The sequence below is a fragment of the Symphalangus syndactylus genome, chromosome 5 (assembly GCF_028878055.3).
Source record: "Symphalangus syndactylus isolate Jambi chromosome 5, NHGRI_mSymSyn1-v2.1_pri, whole genome shotgun sequence".
Taxonomy (NCBI): Eukaryota; Metazoa; Chordata; class Mammalia; order Primates; family Hylobatidae; genus Symphalangus; species Symphalangus syndactylus.
The window spans coordinates 92,020,498-92,039,305 of NC_072427.2; the positions used below are offsets into that span (position 1 = coordinate 92,020,498).

General features: G+C 41.2%; 1 protein-coding gene across 2 annotated transcripts in view; it reads right to left on the reverse strand.

Moving 5' to 3' along the window:
- Positions 1 to 1,170: 1,170 nt before the first annotated feature.
- The window catches only part of KCNJ15 (potassium inwardly rectifying channel subfamily J member 15), a 49,185-nt gene continuing 31,547 nt past the window's right edge, over positions 1,171 to 18,808 (reverse strand). The window contains exons 3-4 of one of the 2 annotated variants that reach the window (XM_055276960.2): positions 4,786 to 4,883; positions 1,171 to 2,576 (exon numbers count right to left, since the gene is read on the reverse strand). In XM_055276960.2, the coding sequence (XP_055132935.2) occupies positions 1,431 to 2,558 (1,128 nt within the window). In that variant the 5' untranslated portion in view covers positions 2,559 to 2,576; positions 4,786 to 4,883 and the 3' untranslated portion in view covers positions 1,171 to 1,430. Of the gene's footprint in view, positions 2,577 to 3,527; positions 3,576 to 4,785; positions 4,884 to 18,808 lie in introns of those variants that run through there. The other variant, XM_063639297.1, reaches the window with a different exon arrangement.

Consider the following 18,808-nt stretch of genomic DNA (forward strand, 5'->3'; position numbering starts at 1 on the left):
TTGGACATTTAACCAGTCATAGCCCATTTATTTTTTGCCTCAAAGGAATGCAGGGCACTAGACCCCTGAATCTGGCCCGGAGCAAAATGTTACCTCTTGGTATGAGCTTTATTTAAATAGCAGGGGTATTCTTTACAGGCTTGAGATTTTCAAATCTTGTTCATGCATCAAAGAGTCATCTTGTTTATGAGCTTCTTACCTTCAGCTCCTCTTCTTCCTCATGGCCCCACTGGACCTTACAAACTTCAGCATCTGAGAACATTTCCTGTATTGTCAGGCAGCTGAATTTTTCTTTTGTGCTAACTGTAATCAGCAAGCATGACTGAGACAACAATTACTCTCAAGAGCTTTATTTTGCTCTTGGAATGTCAGGGGATAATCCTATGCAGTTCCTTTATGGGCAAGGCATTTTAATAGATAAGAAATGAAATGGCTGAAAGAAATATTGGCCAATAATAATGAAATGAAGAGAGGCCAGGTCTGGACGCCACGGGGATACGGGACCCACAGAGTCAGTTTTCCACATGGCTTCAGAAAGTTGCTTTGAAAACGATGTCCAGAGCAGAGCTTTTGAACTTTCATTTGTACACAAATCATCTGGGGTTCTTGTTAAGATACAGACCCCAATTCTGTAAGTCTGGCTGGGACCTGAGAATCTACACATTACTAATAAGCTCTCAGATGGTGCTGATGTGGCAGGTCTGTGAACCACATTTTGAATGGAAACATTTTGAATGGAAAGAGGATAGTAGATTCAAAAAAAAAAAAAAAAAGAGGAAACAATGGCATCAGCCCCATTTGTGTAGGTTTCCACAGTTGTGAATTACAGATCTGATCAGTATCCTTCCATACAATTCAGTCCACTGAAGAAAGGTAAAAATGAAATTGCTATATTTTGTGAACATAGAGTCTCTCTACCTCCTTTTAGGTATTACCACATAGACATAATTAGATATAATATTTTTCCTGCTTGAACAAAAACAGCATGTTTTAAAGCAGTGAGATCAATGAATACTGAACCACAATTCAACTCTCAGCCATAAGGCCATTGGTTAAATAAATATCTTGTATTACAGCTAATAATTTTGTATAGAAATACATTTCCTTTTAATGTCAGCATTGCTAAATGTCTGTTTATCTAACAGGACATTATTCCAATTGCCCTACACCAAGCTCTTAGAAATGTAGCTTTATTTTATACAGTTTGAATTATGAGAGTTCACTTTCAGACGAAGCACTTAACAGGAAATCTCTCAAACACAGAAATGCTGGTTTAGCCACAAGATCAAAGGAAAAGATTGATTTTGTATGTCCGTGCAGTTTTTGAGAGTGCGTCTACCCATTTGCATTTTCACAGCAATCTTTGTGTTTGAAGGGAGTTCTGATGTGGAAACAGCTTGCAGAGTTAAACCTGGATGGCACCCCTGTGATCAGACATTGCTCTGTTGTAATAAAAGTGTCCTCAGTTCTCTTTCCCTCTGATCCTCCTGCCTGTACTTCTCCTCAAGTTGCTGTTTCTCAGAATCTGCACAGTAAAATGTGCAATCTGGGCTCTTCCGAATCTGTTCAAACTGACTGAAATCAGCCACATATTTTCCATTTTTGGAGAGAGATACCACAGGCACAAACTCAAAACCCCAGTAGATTTCCTCTGGGATATAAGATGTTCGGCTCTGGCAGACAGCGCTGGTGGATTCCACAGTGGCATTGAGGAGGACCACAAGCTCAAACTCCTTCTCCTTTAGGTTTTGGGGTGTGAGGTCTCTCAGGGGGCTTGTCTCATCCAGCACGTGGTAGAATGTCATGGGCAGAATGAGGAAGGGGCTCTCAGAGGAGGAGTCCACATGGAATTTGACAGTGGCTTGGTTGAGGAGAATCCGCTCCCCCTCCTTGGTGACGTGGGTCTGCAGGAGCTTGCCAGAGAGCTGGCACTGAATCAAGAGGCTCTTCCTCATATTGGCTACCTGAATCACCAAGCACAGCTTCCCATTCTGCTTGGTGATGACTGCACAGTGGCTGAACTTGATGGTCTCAGCCCGCTTTTTGGGTCTCGCGATTTTGGCCAGGAAGGTTCCGGTGATGAAGATCTCAATCAAGGTCGTGATGACCAACTGAGCAACCAACAGGAAGATGGCATGAGGACATTCCTCTGTGATGGAACGGACTCCATAGCCAATGGTTGTCTGGGATTCCAGGGAAAAGAGAAACGCCCCAGTGAGAGAGTCCACTTTCATGATGCAGGGGGTATGATTTGAAATGGGCTCACCGGGTTCTAAGTCCCCGTGAATAAACGCGATGGCGTAGTAGATGACTCCAAAAAGGAACCAGGTCATCACAAAAGTGGCGGCGAACAGGGTGAGTTTGTATCTCCACTTCATGTCTATCACTGTGGTCCACAGGTCTTGCAGGTACAGTAGGTATATACCATCCACTTTGTCAATTCTCACATTGCTGTGCCCACTCTTGGACATGACGCGGGGTCTGTTGGCCTTGAGCCCAGTCCCAGCAGTGTGCTTCACCAGGGGGGCGCTGGACATGCCGATGTGAATGGCATCCATTGCCAGGCTCTGGAAACACTTAGAGAAATGACAAAGATGTTTCATTATCGCCATATGTGGTGGAACTTCCAGAGAATAGAATCATCATGTGAATGTACATGGAAGTACACAAGAAAGGAGAATTCTGAAGGCAAGATTAACTGATCTATACTCAGGTGGTCGGTAGGGCAGAGTGAGGAGCAGAGGCTTTGCAGAAAAGCAGACCGGGATTAAATGCTGACTCTGTAATTCATCAGCTGTGTGACCTAGAGAAAGCTACTTAACCTCTCTGGACCTCTGCTCTCCAATGTTTAAAATGGCAATACAACCTATTCCTCAGGGGTTTTGTTACCATTAAATAAGGTAAAGTGTTAAAACAGAGCCTCATATTTCAAAAAAATAATGTTATGCTGTTTTTGGTGATAACAAACTCTTATGCATATATCTCATAGAGTAATATGTTTACATATATTCAGCTACCATGTATTTCCAATTATAGAAAATGTAAAATTATTTGACTGAGTGTAAGTCCAGTACTGCTATAACTAAAATCTACCATCCATGAAACAGTTCTTGATATGGAGAATGTTAGTATACATTTTTAAAACTCAGTAGTAATGCATTTTTTTAAAACCTATTTTTTGCATGATATTCTTTGTAATAGCAATTCGTTTTCCCCCTAATCTAATGAATAATTAAGAATCTACAACCTCTCCTAGTTTTGTTATGACTTTGGAGAAAACTCAGTTTGAAACAACCCAAAACATTCTTATAGCAAATAATTAGGCTTTATTAATGGCTTGATCAATATGCTGGTTATTCTTGGAAAAGTGCTACCAATGTCATTTTAGACATGATATTTAGGTATGGCACCAAAATTCTACCTTACTCCTTAGAATTAAGCAGAACCAGCAGGAGAAATCTATTTTAAAGAGCAAATGAAAAAGTCAATAAGTGTAGGCATCTAATATTATAGTAGGAAAGACCTACCTATAAGAAGTGCTGGGCTTCCATGCTCAGCCCCAGGGAATGCTCTGCTCCATGTTAACAGCCGGGAACAAGCTGTCTGTGAGGCCCCTAGCATCTTCTAGTACCTGCCTGGTGACTGACATAAATTTCCCCCACATTCCTTGAAAAAAATAATGTGGGTGATTACAGAGTAACTTTACCTGAGTGGCATGTTTTTCTTCACCTCGTTGGTATTTTAAGAATTAAAAAAACTTCCCTTTTATTAAGGAACTGATAGACAGATTCATGCATTGCTCTTTCTGTTAGAGCAGTATTATCTCAATAGAAGTTTTGAAAGTAATCCTCTGGGCAAATCCCTTCAAGGAAATGGAAACTGTATCCATTAGCAGCAAACACCTGTTCAGGATGCAATGGGTCCGCTGGGCATTTTAATTTTCCTGTTACATTATTAAGAGTGTGTTATTTACTAAATGCCCCCTTGAAATTGATTTTTCTTTAGAAAGTCGTGTTTTCATTTTTGTTGCAAAGAAGGGCCATCAATTATTCAAAATTTGTTTACCTTGAAGCAAATTCCGCTGTTCTTGGGATCAAGTTAGAAGAAAAGTACAGGACATAATTGATGAACTAGGGCCTTACTACACCCTCAGTAACACTTCTCAGTGTAACGAAGAGGAAAGTGACCCCAATAAAGGTCTGGAAATGAAACGCCATGCTGGCATGCCCAAATGCACAGACAAACTTGTAACATGAGCACCAGCAGAGACAAATGCAGCCTGTCTGCAAGTGACTGCATGCATTTTTTTTAAGCTGCTGAGGAAACTGCATGCCATTCAATCCACTGAAATAAAAACAGAAGCTTAAGTTTTCCAGTGTGAGTGATACACAAGTGTCCTGCGGGCACTCAGCCCTCTGCCAGATTCTGGAAAGCTTGGCCCTGTTTTTATGAAGGCAGCACCATGAAGCTTCTGTTTTAAACTCTCTTTCAAAGGGGCAGCAAGCCAGGCTTGGGATGAACTGGATCTGTTTCTTCTTTCTGCTGAGAACGCTTTTGCTGCAGTCCTGTGTATCTAGTGCTGGAGTTAATGGCATCTATCATACCTCCTATCAAGGCTTGATGGACAGAAATCACAAGACAAGACCTAGAGCATCTGGGTGTGTTGGGGGCAGCATTTCTCAGTGGGAAAGAGAGCAGCTGGCGGTCAGCAGTCAAAGGGTGCCATGGCCCTCTCTGTCCTCCTCCCTCCCTCAAGTGTGTGATGCCCTTAGAACCGTCTACTACCTGGTCACTCACTCCGCAGGTCAGGTGTCTTCTTCAAGGCAGGTAGAACGTCCTCGCTCCCCTTCACCCACCTGGCTACCATGGGATTCTGCTACTGCCTGAAAGAAAGAGGGACACATGGATTCACAGATGGTTACCAAGTGCACCCCAGTAAAACTGACCCCCGATGATTTTCTAAGAGTTACGCCATGGCATTTACCTTCCAATCCCTGGAAATCTGGCACAGTGCACAGAATAAGGTAAAGGTTCAAGGAACGATTTAAGAAGGAAGCTGAACCCCAACCACAGCCCTCACCACACAGTTCCCAGCCCCTGGAGGGAGCTCCGTAGCAAAACACCCTGGAAAGAGAGGGTTAACCCACCCTCATTGAAGCCCGCTATGAACTGACCAGCACACGGGGAGGCAGGAAGGGGAAGTGCAGGGGAAGTAAACAGTGAGCACTGGAAGGGAAGAGTCTAGAATATTTTTACCGCCTGTGGAAATGCATTGCTACTGTTGAGTCATAGGACATTAGAGTGGAAAAGATTGTCAGAACCATCCCACTTGACACAGCTGGGTCCTGGCAGAAAGAACGAGGTCCAAAGTCTTTGGAAGCTAGCCCAGGGTTCCTGTCAGTCCACCACAAAATCCCCTGAAACATCTACAGTTTCATGTAATCTCCTTTAAATTCAAGAGGTTCTTTTGATCTACTTTTTGAAAATAATTCTTCCTAAGCTATCTGCCTATTAATCTATCTTCTATCAATCTATTATCTATCAATTATCTCTCTATCTAATCTATCATCTATTATCTATCACCTATCAATCTATTACCTGTCAATTATCTATCTATTTATTACCGGTCTAAATATCTACCTACATATTACCTATCATCTATCAATTATTGATCTATTACCTATCAATTAGCTATCATCTGTATCTATCAATCATCCATCTGTCTACACCCGTATATTTTTATGTCTGTCACACACACATAGGCACACTTCCTACGTTTCTTCTGATCTGCCAATTATTTACAGTTATTATTCTCTTATACTTAAAGTATTCCCAATTAACCTACACATTGTCGTACAGGCTGGATCCTGCCAGTGTGGCCACAGCATGTTTGGCAAATGACCTCTTTGTCATTGCTCTATTAAGACCCAGAATCTTCTTTGTGCCCATCAATCTTACCATAGGCTTTATGAATTGCACTTCATCATAGGCTCTTAATTTATAGAATTCTATTCCTCAGCAGACTTCTTTCATGAAGTTTAAATCATTGTTGATACATACTCTTATTTCATATAATTTTATGTTACTGCTTTAGGTTATATTCCCTTAGTGATTGTTCAATAGACCTGGCTTAACGTGTAACATGGTAAGCAACAATAACAGTTTCCCAAAAGATAAAAACACAAAGAATGAGAGAAGAATATTTTCTTCTAATTTCCCCTATCTTAACCTTTTTCCCCTTAAAAAAAAAGTGCAGCTTGCCACCAGCGCTCATTTAATTTTACATAAACATGCTTTTCGAGGCTGAAGCAAATCTGATTGATTTTCAATGTGAAAATAAAACATAAAAATCATTCTTGGAGTTATTTCTAAACAGAACTAACATCAGAATCACCTGAATCATCAGAATTGTCTATTTCGGAAAAATTGGATTCATCAAATGAATCTTTGGCCAACAACTGTTGGAGACCGACATTAACATCATGTGTAGGAATGCTGTGTTTTCCAGGATTTGACATTTTCAGCGATCAAGAATTACTATATTTTGTAAATAAAAATACCACTACTAAAAGCAGAATGCTATAAATAGAATGTTGTCTTTTGTTTCCAAAGTTGATATACTACAGTGACATGAAAATAATAATAAAAGTGATACACTGTGTGGCAAGATCATCTCCAGGTAAACGTTGCAGCCTCAAGTGCTGCCAGTAAGTATTCTCAGGGCAAATGAGAAAAGGGTTAATCCTCCCAGCTATGCAATATTTCATATAAACCATTAGCAGTTTTCTTTAATTTCTGAAAATGTTTATTTCTGCAGTTTTTGTTATATCGTTTCAGTTTGTGGGTTGGGGTTGCAATTCTTAGAATGGCGATATCTACCTAAGTGTTCTTACAACTATTGAATGGATAGGTCAGTATTACTTTCTCCTACTTCAAACCAGTAAAAGACTCACGGTCTGAGGTCACTGAGTGCTTATGCTGTGAGCATTTGTTTTCTGAAGTTAAAGGAAAGAAAATAAACACACTCCGAAACAGAATGAAACAGAAGGCACATTGAAAAAGGTACTTAGCTATATGGAAAACTACACTTCCAGTGTTGGGGACACAGCAAGGATAATGGGAAATGGAAGGGTGGTACCCATTGCCATCTTGAGGGAGGAAAAATATTCCATCAAAGACAGAGGCTCTTATAAGGATGAACAATCCAAAAACCCACCACAGCAAGCGGGAACACACTGTTCCATCAGAGAAATCAACCTGGAAATGACCAGAAAGCTACCTGACCAGTTGGAAGAAATATATAAGCAAATAATAGGCAAGAACGGAGCTAGAGTGGCCCACGGTGGGAAAGATGCAGATAAATAGTAACTATAGCAATAATAAGATAATGTGATAAATATTCAGAGAAGTAATGATAGCAATAAAGGTTCAAATCAATAATGACAATCATCATCATCATAAATAGATAACACATAAACCACCACATGCCTGCCACCATTCTAAGTACTTTCCACATGGAAACTTATTTAACCCTCACAGCAACCCTGAGAGGTAGGCACCATCATTATCCCCATGATGAGGAAACTGAGGCACAGAGAGGGTAAGTGACTCGCCCAAGTTCCCAACAGCAGATATAGGGCAGTGGTACATTCCACAGCAAGGCTCTTGTGCCCATGCCTGCAACCACCCTGACAGAGGGGCTCAATCTTAGCCGTATCAGAATCACCTGAAAGGCACGGAGTTGCTGATTCAGTGGGTTTGGGGTGAAGCCTGAGAATCTGCACATCTAACAAGTCCTCGGGTGATGCTGTCTCTGGTGCTCCAGGAACACACACTGGGAACCACACGTGATATACGGTTTCCCCTTGACAAAGAGCCTTATGGCTCAACTTTCCCTTAGCATCCTAAAATAACATCATTTCACAGAGGCACTGAGAACAGCTGTGTATCCACTCCAGGAATGCACAACCTCTGCCATCCTCCCATAGTTCAATGCCAACTACCCAGGGACTCAAGGTCATGAATGTTTTAAAGCAGGAATATATGGAGAACCTGATCAAAACTGTAACATATTACTAACATGTATTATTATAAATGTTAATATAAATAGTATATGTTGTAGAATATATAAGCATGTATTATAATATTTATAGCTATAGGAAAATATATATAATATAAATAATTCTAGTAAAAACATTAGCTAAAATTAAGTTCAGATAAATCTTTAACTCCCACAATAGATTTTCAGCCCTCATTTATGCTAGTCAGCCCGTGTGTACATGCTATCACTTTTCTCTAAGTCTCAAAACTGAGCTCCTCCAGATTGGAGAAAGGGGAACCCTTCTATGCTGCTGGTGGGAAATTAGTGCAGTCACTATGGAGAACACTACGGAGGCTCCTCAACAAACTAAAGTGAGAATTTCCATAAGCTCCAGCAATTCCACTACTAGGTTTAGATCCAGAGGCAATGAAATCAGTATCTTGAAGACACACCTGCCCTCCCATGTTCATTGTAGCACTATTCACAACAGCCAAGATGTGGAATCCACCCAGTGTCTAACAATGGATGAATGGATAAAGAATATATGGTATATACATAATGGAATATTATTTAGCCATAAGAAAGAATGAAATGCTGCCACGTGGATGGAATAGAAGGCCATTATGTTAAGTGAAATAAGCCAGGCACAGAAAGACTCATATCGCATGTTCTCACGCATATGTGGGAGCTAAAAAGTAGATCTCGGCTGAGCATGGTAGCTCACGCCTGTAATCCCAGCACTTTGGGAGGCCGAGGTGGGCAGATCACGAGGTCAGGAGTTCGAGACCAGTTCGACCAACATGGTCTCTACTAAAAATACAAAAATTAGCCGGGCGTAGTGGCGGGCGCCTGTAATCCCAGCTATTCAGGAGGCTGAGGCAGGAGAATCACTTGAATCCAGGAGGCAGAGGTTGCAGTGAGCCGAGATCGCGCCACTGCACTCCAGCCTGGGCGACAGAGTGAGACTCCGAGACTCCGTCTCAGGGAAAAAAAAAAAAAAAAAAGGTGGATCTCATGAAAATAGAGAGTTTAATAGTTACCAGAGACTTTGAAGGGGGATGAAAGGGAAAAAAAGAATTGAAATGTGTTTATTATCACTGAACTGTACACTTGAAATGCTAAAGATGGTAAATTACATATGTATATTGTACCTCAGTAAAAGGATTTTTTTCAAAAGTATGCATAAAAGGGGGATGGTCCCACTGTCACATGGATGCTTTGATAGGGAAAATAAATTCAGTTTAAGAATGATGTTTTTTTTTATTCCAAGTAAGTACAACATTGATGTCTTTAAAACTTAGAGTTCTGTTAGGCCAGATTTTGAAGGTTTTCAATTTGCTCATCTTGAGAAAACTTCATTCTGCGTTTCACAGTGAACTAACAAAGCAAAGGCCCCATAGAAAAAACATTTCTCACTTACAGAAAAATGGGGAGACAGTGGCTCCCCAAAACCGGGGTTCCTCAACTAGGCCTTCAGTGACCTCATTCCACGTCTTTTAACCAGGGTGATGAGGCATAAAGAGTGAAATCTAAATCAAATCGTAACTTTGGATTTCCAGACTAAAATTAACATGTGGTGGATCTCACTTTTAAGCTCTGAAAAAACATAGCTTCCTGTTTGTAAGAAAAGTTGCTTTAAAAGCTTTTTCGCTTTTTTACATGTCGAATATTTCTGACAAATTAATTTTTCAATGATCTCTTTGTTCAGAAATCAAAAATGCCTGGATTAAATTTGACTTTAAGTATCACAGTTTTAAATATTAGGTAGAAAAAAAATGCTTGACAAGAATCTACTTGGGGTTCACTGAGCTCAGGAGGCTTAAAACAATTGAGAATAAAGGCTTAGCTCTCCTCCTTGGGCTCCCTCGACTGTGGTCACAGGAGGACATGCACCACGGCCTTTGGCCTTGGGCCGTTTTCCTCCTTACCCTACAGAGCAGTGAAGGATCCGCTTTAAAGGCTGGTCTGACTGTTCAAAGTTCAGCTTTTAACTCATCCATACCAGCCAAGGGCACAGATAGCTTTGCCAAGTGGCCTCAGAAACAGACGTGTTCATTGAAAACGAGCAAGGTGGACAAAGTGGATTCTCAGCAGATTCCAGAGGGCAATCCTTTGGTTTGTATCTCCTGGGGAAATTCTACTTTCCTTCTGCAAAAGCACTTTTTCCTTAGACTACTGAGGACTGAAGGATGGCCCAGAAAGAATGACAGCTCATTGGAGGCTGCGGAATCACTCATTCTCCTCCAGGGGAATTATCAGGATTTCAGGCGAAGAACCAGTTGAGATTACAGCACACTTGGAAGCTAGTTTCCTCTCAGTGACCTGTGTCTGGAAGATGTGTTTGAACTTGGAAACTATTGGTAGAGCTGTGACAATTTGGGAGGTTGTGGTTGATGTACGTTGCTCCCAACTATTCGCTGTGCCTCTCGGCTGGGTCCATCCACAAAGGATCCTTCCCCAGGACTTTCCTTGCCAGGGCGTACCTGGGGTGGGGTGTGTGTTTCCTACTCCCTTGTGTCAGGTGTGGCCCTGTCACCTGCTTTGGCCAATGGAGTGTGAACAGCAGTGACCCACACCATGCCTGAAGAGAGGTGTCGGGTTCATCACACGGCTTGCCTTGCATGTGGGTGGGTCATGGATTGGGCTGTTCCTTCCTTCTGGTAAGTGGGAAGAAGGAAACTTGGAACTGAGCCATAATTCAACTACAGCTGATTTGAAACACAGGTGAGAAAAAATTCTTGTCGCTGTAAGCCACACAGTTCTTAGAGTTGTTAACAAGGCAAAACCTAGTGAAACTTGACCACAGAGACACTGTCACAATTAATACATATTTTTTTATCTTAGGATTATATGCCTGACCTAAAAGGTACTGCATTTAAAGGAAAGATGTAAAGTTCGGAAATATTCTTTTTTTTTTTTTTTTTGAGACAGCATCTCACTCTGTCACCCAGACTGGAGTGCAGTGGCACAATCTTGGCTCACTGCAATCTCTGCCTCCTGGGTTCAAGTGACTCTCCTGCCTCAGCCTTCCAAGTAGCTGGGATTCAAGGCACCCGCCATTACGCCTGGCTAATTTTTGTATTTTTAGTAGAGATGGGGTTTCACCATGTCGGCCAGCTTGGTCTGGAACTCCTGACCTCAGGTGATCCGCTCACCTCAGCCTCCCAAAGTGCTGGGATTACAGTTGAGAGCCACTACACCCAACTGAGTTCTGCAACAGTCTTAATGTAAACTCTGAATGTTGGTCTATGACTAAACACTGAATACAAAAAGAACCCAAATTCAACAAGATTGTAATGGAAAGAATGGCTTGCCTTATCCCTAAGAACAACATAGAAAAGGTGACTAATTCTCTTTTGATTACTTCTGAGTCAATATTTACATTTATCATGACCAGATAACTTTTTAGGGAAAGTTGTAAGGGTATCATATCCTATCATTCTAATATTTTGTGGAGCAAGAAGCCCCAGTTTAAGGACCTAGTGGCCTCAGGATCTGTAAGCACATAGACACACTGGGCCGCCCAGGTACCACTGTCATTAGGTCATTGATAGCTTTCATTTGGGAAGGGACAACTTAAAAGGGTCCAGGCACTTTTCAAAGCAGTTATAGATATTATCTTATTGAATCCCTCTCTTTACCTTGGGAAGAAATTATTTTCTCTATTTTCTAGGTGAGGAAACTAAGCTTAGAGAAATTAAATAATTTACACACATTCACAAAGTTAATAAATGGAGCACCTGGTGAGCAAACCAGCTCTGTCTGCTCCCACGGCTGCACTCCTATCTAACCACCGTCATTGGCATTAGCTTGCAAAGGAGTCTCGTGGTGCAGTGTGACAAAGCTAAGTTCCTGCTCACTACGTGTCAACATCCATTATAGATTAAGCAGCTATAATTAATTGACTCATTGCTCACGCTGTGCCAGGCCTGACATTAGGCATTATATATTAATTTAATTCTCACATAGACTCTGAGTTAGGTACTACTATTATTCCCATATTCCAGACAAAGGAACTGTGATATAGCACAAGGTATGTTGGAATCCATAGTCCATGCTTCTGATCTCAACACTGGGTCTCTAACTTCAGTGCGCTTTAGAATCACCTGGAGGGGTTGATAAAAATGGAAATGACTGGGCCCCACCTCAGAATTTCCAATTCAGCAGGTTTGGGGTGCAGCCAGAGGGTCTGTAGTTCTGATAATTTCCCAGATATCCCTGATGCTGTTAGACCTTAGACTACACTTGGAAAACTACGATCTATACTCTTCACTACTTAAAAGTTATCTGGAATATGGAGAAAATGAATAAGCCAAGAAATTAGATTGTCTAAAATTTAGTCTCATTACTTTCAAACAAAGGAATGGAGAAAGTCACTGGGGTTAAAATATAAGTACTGCAGTGGCCAGATGGAGTTTTTAGTTAGAAAATGTTTCCTTGGGGTTAGAAGTTTGGGTGTAATGTCTTGGCAAAAAGTTGAGAATTGCTGGAAAAAAGCAAACAGTCAGTAGAAAACTGCTCTCAGGTTTCTTCCTTGGATAATGGGTATCATTAAGGGAGGCTTTTAGCATTGGCCTAGCTGGGAACATTGGAGGACTGTGGAGAGAACCTAGATTCTAGGCTGGGAAAGTTAAGTCTGGAGGACATTAGGGGTTCTCTTGCTGAAGTGTGTGATTCAGGTGTTCCACACACATAAAGGGATTTGTGGTTAAATACTTTTGGAAGGATTTGCCTACTGGAGCTGAAGCTGGGCCCCCAAACACCCCATTGTCTTCACTCTTTGGAAAGTCACATTGCACATTTGTTTATTACAGTTTCTGAGACGTCCTACAGTTATAAAACCTGATTAACTGTAGCTGTGTGTGTGTGTGTGTGTGTGTGTGTGTGTGTGTGTGTGTTTAGCCTTTTTATGACATTTGAGAACACTTTGAGGAGTGCTGATCTGGTCTAAACTCTACACTTTATATCTGGGGAGATAAAAGGATCAAAAAGTTTGAGTAACTTGTTCAAGGTTACCGAGCCAGTAACAAGGTTAGAGCTGGAAACAAGCTTTTGTGAATCTTAGTCCATTTTATGGGTAGGTTTCTCTCTTCGTGGTCACGCTATATGTTGAGATGAGTTATCCATCTCACTGGCTACTGGAAACAGGGTGGTATAGAATAGTGTGACCCCTCTCCCCTCATCCAACCGCAGCATCCCCATCATCAGAAATGCAGCCTCTCAGGCTCCACATCTGAGCTACTGAACCAGAATTTCTGGGGGTACAGTTCCCAAGAATCTGTCTTCAAAAGAACTCAATTTCCCCAAGCAATTCGGTAGCTGGAGTTTGCTAGTGATGCCTTGGTAAATTGTAGAGGTGCCCCTCTCACCCTACTATGCATTAGAAAAGCAAAAAGTGTTCCTTTACAGGCCAATCCACATTTGCATTGCATGTGAGCATGTAATAATGCAATTTGCCTCTGCGGTCAGATATGTAGCTTTTTTCCTATGTTTCTGTTCCATTATTATTGTTTGAAATTCCATAAGTACTAAAAAAAAATTCTTTTCCATCTCTAAATGTGGTTTGCATCGTTGTTCCCTTTACTCCTTGATGCGAATTCTTTAAAAACTTTTTTTTAATCTCATAGAACATCAACACTTCTGTACTCGACAAAGACAAGTTTAAACAGATTCCGGGCCCAACAGGGGACTCATTTGCCATTTTCCATGGCAAAGAATCTGAGCGCTGGAATAAGCCAGAGGTATCATTTACTGAATATTTTCATAAAGACAGTTTAATTTCAGGCCCTTTATTTGTGAGAGAGCTGGCTAACCCAAATAAAACATTACACATCTGTCTGTTGTTACGAGTGACCAACCTCCACTGAACATTATTACTTAATAACAACTAGCTTCCCTACAGAGTGAGAGTGCCGCAGCGGAGGGCAAATGGAAATTTCCTGTGGTTTACCACCCTTGGCCTCTCCCTGCTCCAACATGCGAAGAACTCGGGTAATAAGCATATTCTCCCTCTAATCACAGCGTGGCTTGGACATGCATTGTTGTGAGATGACTGGCAAAACAGGAACACTGATGTCTGGAAGTGAGTGTGGAGGGCATGAGGAGGCAAATTGTACTGTGTCAGCCTCCGTAATGCACTGCTCAATTTTCTTTTTTTCTTTTTTGAGATGGAGTCTGTCTTGTCGCCCAGGCTGGAGTGGAGTGGCACGATCTCGGCTCCCTGCAACCTCCGCCTCCCAGATTCAAGCGATTCTCCTTCCTTAGCCTCCCAAGTAGCTGGGATTACAGGTGTGCACCACCACACCCAGCTAATTTTTGTATTTTTAGTAGAGATGGGGTTTCACCATGTTGGCCAGGCTGGTCTTGAACTCTTGACCTCAAGTGATCCACCTGCCTCGAACTCCCAAAGTGCTGGGATTACAGGTGTGAGCCACTGCTCCTGGACCCAATTTTCTCTTTAGGAAAGAGATTTCTTCAACAGGCTCATGGAATCTCACTCACTATTTTTGTCTGGATTAGTCCAAACCTAAAGCAGAGGAGAAGATGGCTCAAAACAGTACCATTTGGTTAAGGAGAAGGAAATCCACAGCGTTTGGGTTTGTCTGACTGTGGTATAAGTCAGAGTGGAAGGCTTCTGTTTTTGCAGATAATACTGGTAGAGAAGCAAGTATTTGACTCTTTTTTTTTTTTTTTTTTTTTTTTGAGACACTCTTGCTCTGTTGCCCAGGCTGGAGAGTGCAATGGTGCGAACTCAGCTCACTGCAACCTCCACCTCCTGGGTTCAAATGATTCTCGTGCCTCAACCTCCCAAGGAGCTGGGATTACAGGCATGCACCACCATACCCGGCTAATTTATGTATTTTTAATAGCGATGGGGTTTAACCATGTTGGCCAGGCTGGTCTCGAACTCCTGACCTCAAGTGATCTGCCTGTCTCGGCCTCCCAAAGTGATGAGATTACAGGCATGAGCCACCGTGCCCGGCTTAGTGTGTTTTATTTAATGAAACTTCAAAGTGGACATGGTTGGAGCATTCACAGGAGATGACACGTGGGAAGTAAGGAGTGATGCTGGTTTTCTTAACTCCTGTTTCTGTGAGACACGAGAAGATGCTTGATACTGGATCAGGCCTTTTTACACCGCATCATTATATAATTTGCAATACTTCCAAACTGATTTTCCCTTAAGTAAATCTCTCTCTCTCACTAAGATGTTGAGTCTGCCAATTTTTACCACTCACATTTATCTTTCTTTGCCTCACATTTATCATATTTTGCACTATGATGAAGGCATGGAAACATAGAAAGCACGTTATAAATATGGGTAACAATTTCAGGCTAGCTTGTTTTCTGGCCTCATGCTGACTACTACATTTTCTTTTATTTGAAATAAATGTGGAGTTGTCAGTCTCTATAAATTGATGACTAATGGGCTCTGATATAATTCACCTGCATGCAAAGGTAAAATTCTTATTTTCGTTGGCATTCATATTAGTTATTAGCATGAATCTCATCCCGGGCAATGGAAATTACGACTTGTGCTTGATTTAAAACCAAATTATGGCTGGGCGCAGTGGCTCATGCCTGTAATCCCAGCACTTTGGGAGGCTGAGGCAGGCAGATCACAAAGTCAGGAGATCGAGACCATCCTGTCTAACATGGTGAAATCCCATCTCTACTAAAAAATACAAAAAATTAGCCAGGTGTGGTGGCGGGTGCCTGTAGTCCCAGCTACTCGGGAGGCTGAGGCAGGAGAATGGTGTGAACCCGGGAGGCAGAGCTTGCAGTGAGCGGAGATCGCGCCACTGCACTCCAGCCTGGGCAACAGAGCGAGACTCCGTCTCAAAAAAACAAAACAAAACAAAACAAAATAAATCAAGTTATTTAACAATGGAACGAATGTCAAAAAGTTTTGAAATTCTGTCTCACTATCAGTCTACATTTTGACCACATTTCTCTGACATAGAAACTGTATCTCAGTGGAACACAGTTTATACCAAAATTTGCTTTAAAGACTGGTAGTATTTCTCAGTTGCTTGCTTGTCCCAAAGTTGAAAACAGACTCTGTGATCACTGAATGATAATACAAAATTTCAAACTTAAAAATATCTTCACATTCAATCAAAAATTAAGACATTTGGCAGTTAACTAATTTCCATCACTGTACTGTATAAGAAAACACATTCTAACCATCTGTAGTTAATTAGCCAGAGGACTATTGGCCCAAATTTGGTGTTTTTAGAGTTGCCAGATAAAATACAAGATGCCCAGTTAAATTTGAATTTCAGATGGACAGCAAATAATTTAGTATAAGCCTGTCATATGTTATATTTGTTATATGCTTATACTAAAATTATTCATTGTTTATTTGAAATTCAGAGATATATATGTACTATTTATATATATGTATCTATAGATACACATAGTACAGAGTGGCCTTACATTTGTATTTGCTAAATCTGCTAAATCTGGCATCCCTAGGGAAAAGCAAACTTACGCTCAAGTGTCAGTCCTAAGGCCAAGAAACTTAAAGACAGGGTTTAACGTAAAGCCATCCTTCTTAGAAGAAAAGAAGCAATTCAGATTTTCCCAGTACTAAAAACTCTGAAAACAAATCTAACCATTGCAGGATGGGGGTGCAGCCTTTTCATGCATGGCTTAGCAGAGGTGTCAGAAAAGCTAAGAAGTTTGTCTCATTTTTAAGATATTAGCTCAGAGGCTCTTAACGTTTTATGTTATGGTCTTTTTTGATGGACTAGTGAGACACATGCCTGCCTTCTCAGAATAAAGTGTTCAAACAGATAAAAGCAAAGTCACAAAGATTACAGAAGACACCAATGGTATTAAAATGCACCTATTACAGTACTGAAAAAACAAAATTATACTTTTCCAAGCATTAAATCAGAGCTAATGTTTTGAAGGTGTGGTGAGCAGCAATGTTATTTCAAGGTCTCTGAAATGACTGGAATGTGATATTGAAATGTCTGTGATTTCCACTATGACAAAGTCACAGTTGCAACTAGTACATCTGTGGTTTGTTGCACACACTCAGTACAAATTTTAGTTAGAGGCCATTTAAAATAAACTGCTGTTCTTTTCTCCTCATGTGAGATCGTGGATTCTCCTGAGTTCTACCCATATATTCTCCAGGCTTCATAGCTCTGGGATTAAATTTGACTGTGGATGACGTTTTTAAATGCTGTAGATATTACCAGTAATTCTGGTAATATCACAGAATCAGACCAACCTATAGAATCTTCCTTGATTTATTCCCCTCATACACAATCTCTTGACATGTTTAACAGCCATCTCAGATGCTGTGTCTTTTATAAAAATTGGTTGGACACTTAACAAAATCACAGCTCATCATCTTTCCAGTAGGATATTCTTGCAGGCACTAATGTTAGTAATGAACATTACATTGGTGCTCACGTGATTGGAACAGTAAGACCAATGAGTAGACATTCCAACATCTTCTACTCCAGAAGTAATGGTACAGTTTCTTCTGACATAAAAACAGAGGGGGAAATAACAGAAAACAGCTCAGCTACATACATAATGCTTGGTCTTCATAGCCTTACTGTAGCACTTCTCGGAAGTAAGAAGGTGGATTTTTGTTGTTGTTGTTGTTGTTTTGTTTTTTTGTTTGAGATGGGGTATCGCTCTGTTGCCTGGGCTGGAATGCAGTGGCACGATCTCGGCTCACTGTACGTTCCGCCTCCCAGGTTCACTCCATTCTCCTGCCTCAGCCTCCCGAGTAGCTGGGACTACAGGCTCCCGCCAGCATGTCCAGCTAATATTTTGCATTTTTAGTAGAGACAAGGTTTCACCGTGTTAGCCAGGATGGTCTCGATCTCCTTACCTTGTGATCCGCTCGCCTCGGCCTCCCAAAGTGCTGGGATTACAGGCGTGAGCCACCGTGCCCAGCCAGGAAGGTGGATTTTTACAGTTAATATACCACTCAGTCACATGCAACTTTATATTGCCATGGTTTCATGATAACTCTTACCAGGAAAGAGAAAGCTTACTCATCCAGAGTGCTAATTGAGACAATACTCCCTTTCATAAATCCTCCAGTATCTCCCACTGCTGACAAGACAAATACTGAACACTTTGGGAAACTAAAAAGACCCTTAAGCCCTGGCTCTCGCTCCCTCTCCGGCTTTATTCACCTCAGAACAGAGCCTCGGTATAACTTGCCCCTTCCTGAGCAGCTGGGTGCCCTCTCAGCCCACATCTGGCACATGAATTCCTTCCTGAAGGTTCTTCATTTTGTCCCTTTCTTGGTTAACTCCCACCTGTTCTTCAAAAGTCAGGTTGAACATTATCTCTTCTGTACTTAAAAAAAAAATAAACAATTCTTCAAAGGCAATATAGTGTAAAGATTAAGAGCACGGGACCCTGCTTCTGTTAACACCAGCTGGGTGACTTTGGACAACTTTTTTAACCCCTTTGAGACTCGGTTTCCTCATATGCAGAATGGCGATGATGATCATTTCTATGCCTCATAGGGTCGTGTGAAGTAAAAACATATAAAGTACCATAAAACTGCCTGCTTGTATGATTAGTATAATGATTAGTATTAATCATTATACAAGTGTTAACTGTTATCATCATATGCATACCATGAATAAAACATAAAATACGACTTATCAAAAGAAATGACATTTACCACAGATGAACAGCAGAGGGTTCATATAAAGTTTTCACAAATCAACAAGAGCCTTCATCGTCCTAAGGGGGCAACGTGTGTAGAAACACAATTCAAAA